Here is a 10,000-nt window from a genome sequence, read left to right on the forward strand (position 1 = left end):
AGGTACAGGGCTAAATGAAACCAAAACAAAGTACACCTTATATCTATATACATTTATATGAGTTTACAATTGAGCGTACAAAGTAAAGCCCTGGTCAAACGGCTCATGATAGTCGATGATAGTCGATGATAGTTGAGCGCGAGCTTCCGTTTGACCACCAACTATCATGCACTATCATCGACTATCATCAACTATCATTCAGTTTGAGCTTGTTCAAATTCTTCATGATAGTCCATGATAGTTTTCCTCGTTTGACCACGCGTACGATAGTTCATGATAGTTTTTCGGTCAGCTGTTTTGGTAATCACTGGTCCGATAGCGGTCAGAAAACATGTTGCCGCTCTCTTTCGTCGCGAAAAATTCATACTTTAACAAGTTTGTCTTACGGGAGGCCATTTAATGTTCACATTTTTACGCGGAAAGAGCTTGGAACTCGCTTCTCTCGTGACTTTGCTTGCGCGACTGCCAGTGAACTATCGTCAACTATCATGAACTTCTTTGGCCGTTTGACCACTTGAACGATAGTTGGTGATAGTTGATGATAGTTTGGAGAGAATCTACTATCATCGACTATCACGCTCCGTTTGACCAGGGCTTAATGTCGGATCACGTACCTCATTCTTATAGCCAATCAGGTCATTTCCCTGCGCTAGTTGGCGTTTTACTTTCCGCCTCAACAGTGATTGGCTAAAATACCAAGTATCGGTTTAACGACGTTCAATTGAAAACTTCTCTTTACAATATCATAATTACAAAATGACAGTGGTTAGAATTGGCTAGAAATCTAATAAAGGAAGAACTCAATTTGTGTCTGTTTGTTTTGATGCTGCTTTGCTTTCCTCTCTTTTTCTCTCTTCGGACGGTTACTCGTTTATAATGGTGGCATGCGAGCGAGAGAGAAAGGACAGAACACTCATTCATGGTCTGTATACCATGGGTATGGAATAGTATCCCCTCTGAACTTCACCAGCTTGGGACACAGTTATCCATCAAACCAGAGCCAGACCACCCTCTGTCGGTAGTGGTGTTATCGATCTGTCGTAGGATAAATACACTACGGCGGTTGCGTTTTGCTCGGCAATAAAGTTTGAAATTCAATTTCAACTCAATTCTTTATTATGCACTATTTACATCCATTACAACATAGTTAATACTATATTAGCACTTACCGGTCATGAAAAATCAATATAATACATAAAAGCAAAAAGATAACAAAAAAGATAGGTGCTAGGTGGCTTTCGAGCTGGTTACCACCATATTAAAGATAAAATAAGCAAATACTTTAAGGTGATTCTCCCTTCAGTGACATACGGCATCGCTATCTGGGGGAACTGTAACAACCTACAATACTAGACATAGTTAGTTGGAACACTTAGCGAATGATCAGAATCATCGTGTTACAAGATCGTAGCTTATACCACATCCCCCTTCCCCGAATTCAATGTTGTGTGAGAATTTTTCGGGCGACTACTAGTAGTTGTGGAAATCAACATTGGAGGAAGGGGGAATCGGGGATGGGTGTTCCAACAAATGTAACGAGTATTGTAGATTATATCAAATCCCTGCAAGCTCTGCACTGTCTTACCGGAAGGCTAATTTTTAATTTGCCGCGAGACACACCATCAGCACAAGTTAATATGAAACTCACACAATGGAACTCGATTTATGATGTTTATAAACGAAGTCTTGTCAGACTATTCTATAACATAGCCAGCGATAATATGCCCGCAATGATTTCGTTGTATGGCATAATAGTCCGTATAACTTAAGAGGACATAATAAGGCCGTCGTTCCACGATTTTCTACTTATTTCATGAAAAATTATGTTTGTTACAGAGGAGCTGTACTGTGGAACTGTGTTTCAGAATATTTGAATGATTCTTGTATTTTTAAACAATTTTATTCAAAGGCAAAATCTATTCCGATATTTAGGGAAATCAGATTTGCGATAAAGTAAATAATTAATTTCCTATATTTCATTATAAAGGATTTTACTTTACTGTACTTATCAAACAAAGTGTCAACCGACTGCTGTGTCATGTTATGTTTTTGGTCGTTCCGAGCACGTTTAGGCGTTATTTTGCGAGATCTTTTCTCGACCGCCAGTTAGAGAGTCAAGAAAATTGACAAGGCAGGCAACACCGACCACCTCATCTTGTTCAACCTGCAACTGACGCCATACCAGCAAAAGTCTCACCATAAAATCTCACCATAAAGTCTCACCATAAAATCTGTCTCACCATAAAATCGTTGGCAAGCCAACGGTCGCGTTGCACTTATTGGTAGATTCGAATAGACTCAAGTTGCTTCGAATTCCTTTAGTCGGGTTTCATGCATCGATTATGTTTAGAAAGCTTTATCGCGGATTTCAAGATAGCCTTTCTTGGTGAATTTTCGAAAGATGAAGCTCAAACGTCCAACTTGTCTGGCCACAGTGAAACTAGTCGAAAAGCGATGTTGCGCGTTTTACATCCCACGCACAACCTGTCTCGCAACAAAAAATTGTGTTGCAAGTTGCGTGATTTCAGGTCTCTCTCTAATTGGCCAGCTACGACGAAGTCGCGTAAGCTTAAGTTATCTATGAAAACAATCAAGATCGCCAGAAAAGTGATTTTGTTGCGAAACATGTCACAGTTGCCTTGGAGTGATAAAACGGGCAGCATTTTGGAGATTTTGTTGCAGAAAGTAGAACGGACCTCTACTTTCTGCAACACGCTGCAGCAACTTGCAAGAAATTTTTTTTTGTTACGAGACAGGTTGTGCGTCGGATGTAAAACGTGTAACATCGCTTTCCGACTAGTTTTCGCAGCGAGACAAGTTGGATGTTTTTGTTGCTCGTATTACCGTAGCTTTAAGGACTGAGGAGATGAATGTTGACTTGCTCTATATTGATCATTCAAGTATTTGACTAAATCCTACATTATTTTCTCTAAACCTTTTTCCTCTTGTCAACTAAGTATCATGCTTTTGTTTCTGTCATTTAAACAGTTGATGAAACTAAATTTATTTTTCTGTTCTGAAATTATTTGCATAATAATTGCCGTTTAAGTGTTAGGTATTGTTTATTTTTATTTTTGTAGAAACCCAGAACTGGTAATATTTACCGTAGACTTTGTAGCCTGCCTAGAATAGCCATGCTACCTGCGGGCTTCCATGGTTTGTGTATATGTTACAGGTAAATTTGAAATTCAGGTTGTGATAATCTCAATCTAGGTCATTTTTATTTTATGCATCAGTCAATTCCAGCAGTGCCCATCCCCCCCTCCCGGGCTAACCCCCGGGCATTAGCATTTTTTTTTTAAATGGGCAAATTTCCCGGGGTGGGACACATAAGCTCTCTAAATGCCCCGGGGTGGGGACGAAGAAAGAGGGCAAATGCCCCGCCCCCGGGATCTTCGCCTTCCAACACTTCTGCATTTTTTTTTTAATCAGTGAATAAAACGGTCAACTGTTCAGTATTTTTATGCAACGGTATTGAAGACTTAAAGGACAACAGTACGTGTTAGTTGCGTAGTGTTTATGTGTTTATGCAGTCTCCACGTCAATGATTGTTTTGTGATATTAGTTCACTTTGCCTCTTTTATATATTCATATGCTTACAAGTATAAATGAAGAAATACCTAAAATTGAGTAAACATACCTTTAAAATCGTACATAAGTTTTTATAATAATAATAATAATAATAATAATAATAATAATAATAATAATAATATCTGACCTGCTAATCGCCCTTTCTCGCAGTCGGAGACTGAATTACTAAGGGTTCAGCTCAACGAGGTCGGGCCGAAGGAGCTGTGCTGCCGGCTAGGCGCTCGGCCCCTGAATACGACCCATGTATGACCTCGGAGCACAGCACCACAGCCTGATGGAATAGGCCGGGAGTCGATTTTGATGAGGGAGGAAAACCGGAGTACCCGGAGAAAAACCCTCGGAGTCAGATTGAGATCGACTGAAACTCAGCCCACATACGATCTGAGCCATAGTTGAACCTGGGTCGCAGAGGTGGGAGGCACGGTTGATGACCACTAAACCACCCTGGCTTGTCCGTGACAGACAAGCCAGTCTTAAACGAAGGCCTCGTCTTTTCCGATTAACTCTTCGTAATCTATGTTAATTCGAAAACAGGTCAAACGCCCGGGGGTCGCCCCGGGTTAGGCTAATGCCCAGTCCCCGGGCCACGATAAAATTGCGAATGCCCCACCCCCGGGACTGACACCTTAGGCAAATGCCCCGTGGTTGCCTGGGGGGGGGGGGGGGGGGGGATGGGCACCGCTGGAATTGATTGATGCATTAAACTAGGTTGGAATTGAAAGTAGGAAACATCAACAAAAAGTTCGTCAATTGTTAGCGAGTACGTGTATATTAGTAAGTAAATCGGTACTGGAAGTAAGGGCATGTGGTTAGCATACGTTTTTCATCCAGTTAGTCTATAAAACGACTTTGGTTGTTATTAAGTCTAAGCACTGATTTTAAATGGTTAGCATTAAGGCTGGGGTGAGGCATACTGTTTGCATGATAACCAATTCTGCTTTTTTTTTTTATCTCAAAGCAGCAGAAAAACAGAACCTTGTTCAATAAGAATTACCTTTACGTGATTTTTCTGGTTTTTGAAAGGAAAAAGGCATCAGAAAATTGTCTTTTTTTATAGGGTAGATTATTAAATGATGTGCAGTTGTACAGATGTAGTTCAGTATAAAACCTCTTTGCGATTATAAATACTTGAACAATCAAATTCAATTTTTTTGGTAGTCCACAAAGTTTGTAACATTTATTTAACAGTCATTACCTGTATTCAGATGAAAACTGATGCAATAAAGTCGTGATTTCCTTGTTTTTGCACCTCTTGTACATGTGTCACTGGTCGAGTGCTTTTTTGAATGCGGTAGGGAAGCTTATTGTTTTAGTTGTGTCTAATGACACATTCATGTCTTGAGTAATTTGCAGTCTGTTTGTTGCAAATTCCAAATTTGGTTACAACTTTCATAAATCCATGTTCTTTTTCTATTACTTTACCAAGAAATGTGTTTGGGTGTAATGGACTTTTGCACACTTTATTAATTTTTATTTTGACGAAGTTGTTGACTTGGAATGAAACAGTATTGGGTTTGCTTGTTGTCATTTTGTTGTTGTCTTCTCTATGTATTTTTCTTGCTTTTTCGTGTTGAGATGTCCTTACCTCCTTTGTTGGCATGATAGGTGAATAACAAGCACGTTTAGGTGCAGGTTTTCCAGCAATATTCTGTTCAGCACTCTGTTCACCTTTATCTTGTTGCACTTCGATGTCAACTGAAGGTTGTCAAATGTTTTGGTTAACCTTTAACTAAAGACTTTTCTGTTGTTTCTCTACATCTTTGTTTGTTTGGGCATCCACATCTTCACATTCTTCTTCTTCTTCTTCTTCTTCTTCTTCTTACGTGGTAGAATGTTGATCGTGTTTTTTATCTGGGGTAGTTTTGGTTTCTTTCCACGGTGGTATGCCAAATACCAATTCATAGGGTGCACGTATTTGTTTTGTTGCTTCATGTTCCTTTTTTGTAAGCAGCTTCCCCTAGTACCTGACCCCAATGATTTGGACTTTGTTTCTTTTCTTTTAAGATATTTCTGGTGTTTTGCTTTACTGTTTGATTGTTCCTTTCTACCAAACCTTGAATTTATGGTTTAAAGTTGAGTGATGCCGCTGTTAACGTTCTTGCAGAATTGGGACATCAGAGAATTCTTAAATTCCCGCCCATTGTCAGTCGTGTGTATTTTTTCTGAGGGAATCCAAATACACCTTGTGTTCGCTTATTTTTCAATGGATAAAGCACAAATATTTCGTGAAATGATCAGTCATGTGGAGAATCCGGTTGTGTTTGCGATGACATGAACATGGACGTAGATAGTAAGTTTCTAAGGTTCATTACGGTCATTTGCAAATGCATGTGTTCGGAATCCTCCTGCTTGAATAGGGACTAGAACGAGATGTTTTTGTCTGCTGGTGATCGACTTTTGTTCTTCGTGCTAAGCAGAGTGACAAAAAGAGTTGTATTACTTCTTCTTCAAGTGCATGGGCTTGGCAAAGAACTTGGTGTAGCTGACATTTTTGAACAATTTCTTGTCCGTTGTGGGATAAATTTGCCACCTTGAAGTTTCCATCCATTTCTTTTAATAATTGTTCTGTCCTTTATGTCTTCATTACGTGTTTCCAACCACTTCACTGCATCATTGTAAGAGTTATCGTCAATAAATATATGCTATTTGCCAGCTGGGAGGTCTGTATAGCGAAAAACTGTGACCTCGGTCTTAAAAAAGACCTCACTATACGGACCGACCCTTAGCTGGTAAATAACTTATTATTTTTTTTCCTGTCCCTCCCTTCCTCTCTGAAATCACTTTTTAAGGCAATTCCCATGAAAATGACGTACTATCCAGATTGTTTTCAAACTTGGCACAATTGATGTTCATACACAGGACATTAAAAATTTTTAAAAAATGCAACAAAAAGATGGGGTCACCGAGCTTGTTTTCGTACTGTATGCGCTTTATTCTAAATGTTTTCTCCCGAATTTTGGGAAAAGCGTTCGAAACTAGATCAACCGGAACAATTGTTGTTATGCAGCAAAAGCTACTGAATATTACTGAAAACTTGAACCTGTTTGTTTGTCCGGGCTATAATCTTTAAGTAAAGTGATTTCAAATCGCTCAATCTTGAAAAGAAATGTAAAGAAATTGGACCGCTACAGTCATCACCTTGCACTCAGTTTCAGGTTCCAAATTAAATGCAGTTTCACGTCATTTATAGGTAAATACTACAACTTCTACTATCCAACTTTTTTTCTCCTTAAAATATGTTTTCCGTGTTACAGTGTCTTCGATGTGCTCGTTTCTTCGCAACACGATGGATGGCAAATGGGCAATTTCAGCTTCAAAATGGTCATTTTTCGCAAAAGGACTGGGGCTAGTTCCAAAACAACACCATCTTAACCGAGAAGAGTTATCATGATTGCACTTAAAAGCTCTTGAAAAGCAAAAACGGCCTTTGTTACCTCTCTTCAGATGGCCAGCGTAAAATCACGCCATCTCGGAAGTCCCAATGTTGTGCGCAGTGTGGAGATGCATGGTGCAAACAAAGATGCAGCAGCGGGCTTCAAGAGAAAATGAGAGGGAGGCTCAGGGCGTTGGCCGGGATATGTCATGTCCACGAAAGTTATTTTTAGACTAGCGGAAGTCTTTGTTATAGCGGAAGTCTGTCCGAGATGTCCGCATGCAGTCTTGCCTCGCTCACAGGTTCTTGGCGGCGCACGTGGAAGGCTGATGAATATTTATTTTCTATCAAACATCAGACCGAGGTTGGCCTGTATGCGGACGTATCGGAAGACAAACTTCCTCTAGAACAAAGACTTCTGCTCGTCTAAAAATCACTTTCGTGGACATGACATATTCCAAGGGCTGGACCGGGAGCCTCTCTCTCTGTCCCCTCATTTTCTCTTGAGGGCATAAAATACACCACAACAAGTCTTTTAAAGCATTTAATTAAGACAACTTGTAATAAGCCATTTTTGATATATCAAATATTCAGCTTGATAGTGAGGCAGTGAGGACAAAAGCAATTAACACGTTGGAATAAATGTGAAAAATACTTGCATGCCATCCACTTCTCTTTGTTTTTGTTCTCTAAACCTCTCCTTTAAGCTGAATTTTAATATATCGAAAAAGGCCCATTGTGTTTCAAGGTGTAGTTTCAAGGTGTAGTCAAAGACACTAGAGCTTTGTTCTAACAAGTACATCATTCAAAGATTTCCGTTTTCTATATGAAATTCGGGGAGGGTTTTTAAAGATTTCATTAATTAAGGGTTGGTTTTGTATAAGATGCCATTTGTTCATTAGAATATGTTTGCGATTGGGTAACGAAGTTCCTGAAGAGTGTGTTTAACTCAGCAACAGTTCTTATTACGAGAAAGCGGATAACAAGAAGAGCAGGATATGGGATGGAATTGCCTTGCGAGTTTAAATTTCAAGGAGACAAACTTTCGTGCGACTGGTTTGAAGAAAAGTTAGAGAGGGAAAACTTTGATGTACTGTAATAAAAAATAAAAAACCCAATTGTAATCAGAATGACTATGCTTTGTGTAGGACATTGCGTGATTAAACCATTAAAATTAAACCCATTTCGTTAGAAATGTTCTTGGTATTGTTTACTGCCTGCTTACGAGAGGAAATTTTTTCTTAGACCCTGTGGACCCCAAATAGGTGCCGGTGTCCGCTTACGGGAGGTTAAATATATAGTGAAATTGGCGGGGCCGCGGTTTGGTGTCCGCAATCGGGAGGTGTCCCCTTACAGGAGGTGTCCCTTAGTGGAGGTTTGACTGTATTGAAATTTTGTCAAAATGCAGTGAAGAGAAGTGAAGTGAAAGTAACCGTACGACCAAAGAGCTCTGAAGATTCCGTTTCCTCCTTTGAATCGAAAACTTGCACTCTATCCTATTCGCAGAAGTACAAACGTTGTTAACAGTGATTCTGGGTCACACTATAGGTGATTGGAACAGGCTACTTATAAGAAAGGCTGCCTGGCTAAACCAGGGTTGCCCGTCCTATAAATAGTCTGTGCAGCACCGAAGAGTTCTCGTAGGAGAAAAGAGCTTCGAGGAGAGTGAGATTTGGCCGCATTCTATATAACCACGGGGAACTTAGGGCGACAGAAAACTGATGCAAAAAGAATTGTTCAAGTGGCAAAAGGAGAAAAGAGAAATAAATAAATTCATAAGCATAAGCAATCATTTCACGCAGCGTCCACTGCCAAAGTGTGCTAAACTTGCTTCTTGTCATCTCAAATTAATCCATATTGATTCATTGAAACCACTTGTCCCAGAGAAGTGTGGTCTTGTCGAGAAACCTTTTCAAAGTTTCGTAGCGTAAGCACTATCATTTTCTATTCTTTTCTCTTTTTCCATTTGAAGCTGTGTCGAGAAAAGAAAAATATGTTAGTATTACCGGTCTAAAACACCCAGACCTAATGGAACAAAAGTCTCCGGGGCAAAGCCTGAGGCTGCAACATTTGCTTCAACAGCGATGTCGAAACTGTTTGCTTCCCCCTTTCAACCGAATTAAAACATGTTTAGTTGAAGTTGAATGAATTAAAAAATCTTTAAACTTTGCTTCAACAACCATTTAACATCTTTTTTGTTATCGCGAATGTTGAATAAAGTGGAAGCCTTGTGCTCCCCACTTTCAACATTGTTGGGAATGCGCGTGCGCACTAATCGGTCTCTCGATGACGTATCCATGTCCGTATCCATAGAAACAAGTTCATGTCCATAGTAACAACCGCGGCTACAGCCTGGGACTGAATGCCAGGCCTGTGGTGAAGCTTTGTTGAATCAACTGTTGAAGATATGTTTTTAAACCGTTTTGCCACCCCAGCAGTCAACACGTTTAAAGAAAATCAAACGGATGTTGAAGTAAATGTTGAGACCGTTTTCCCGGGCCTTTAGCTGGGAACATTAATGTTGATTTTTTGATCTTTAAGCTTCCCTGTTCTTATATGTAAGAGCTTCAGGCACAACAGCCAAGGAAGTGGAAAACTTTTAATTACTACTCGAACGCGTAGTCAGATAATAATGGGGACCTTTAGATCGGAGGATCGAGGAGGACTACGAGTACGAGTTTTCTGTTCTGAGCACGCGCACTTTGAAAAATGTCGGCCTCCAAACCTTATGCGCATGCTCAGTACGAAAAACTCGTCCTCGTAGACGTCTTTTGATCTAAAGGTTCCTAATGTTTTCGTTATTGCTTACCACTTTTAACAAGGCTTTCAGCTGTTTCATTTCCTTCTCTTTATCGAAAGTAGATGTGGTACAATTAGCGAGGTCAGCCGCGGAGTAGTGTTCTAACGAAGCAAAGGTGCGAACACCGATTTTGGGGTCCTTACTGTCACACTTCCCAAGAGCTGCAATCTGTAGAAGAACAAGTGTTTCAGTCAGTCAAAATAAAAATAAAAATCATGGTATTTTTTATTCCTGAT

General features: G+C 39.9%; 2 protein-coding genes across 3 annotated transcripts in view; one reads left to right on the forward strand and one right to left on the reverse strand.

Annotated features, from left to right (window-relative positions):
- LOC137997097 (low density lipoprotein receptor adapter protein 1-like) overlaps positions 1-82 on the forward strand; it is a 23,473-nt gene extending 23,391 nt beyond the window's left edge. The window contains exon 9 of the mRNA XM_068842868.1: positions 1-82. This exon is cut by the window's left edge and continues 1,400 nt beyond it. The gene's annotated coding sequence lies outside the window, so the exon portion shown is untranslated.
- Positions 83-7,329: 7,247 nt separating this feature from the next.
- Positions 7,330-10,000, reverse strand: part of LOC137994625 (gamma-aminobutyric acid type B receptor subunit 2-like) — a 37,825-nt gene continuing 35,154 nt past the window's right edge. For both annotated transcript variants that reach the window (XM_068840230.1, XM_068840231.1), the window contains exons 17-18: positions 9,774-9,932; positions 7,330-8,936 (exon numbers count right to left, since the gene is read on the reverse strand). In XM_068840230.1, the coding sequence (XP_068696331.1) occupies positions 8,877-8,936; positions 9,774-9,932 (219 nt within the window). In that variant the 3' untranslated portion in view covers positions 7,330-8,876. The remainder of the gene's footprint in view (positions 8,937-9,773; positions 9,933-10,000) is intronic.

The sequence above is a fragment of the Montipora foliosa genome, chromosome 3, assembly GCF_036669935.1.
Source record: "Montipora foliosa isolate CH-2021 chromosome 3, ASM3666993v2, whole genome shotgun sequence".
NCBI lineage: Eukaryota > Metazoa > Cnidaria > Anthozoa > Scleractinia > Acroporidae > Montipora > Montipora foliosa.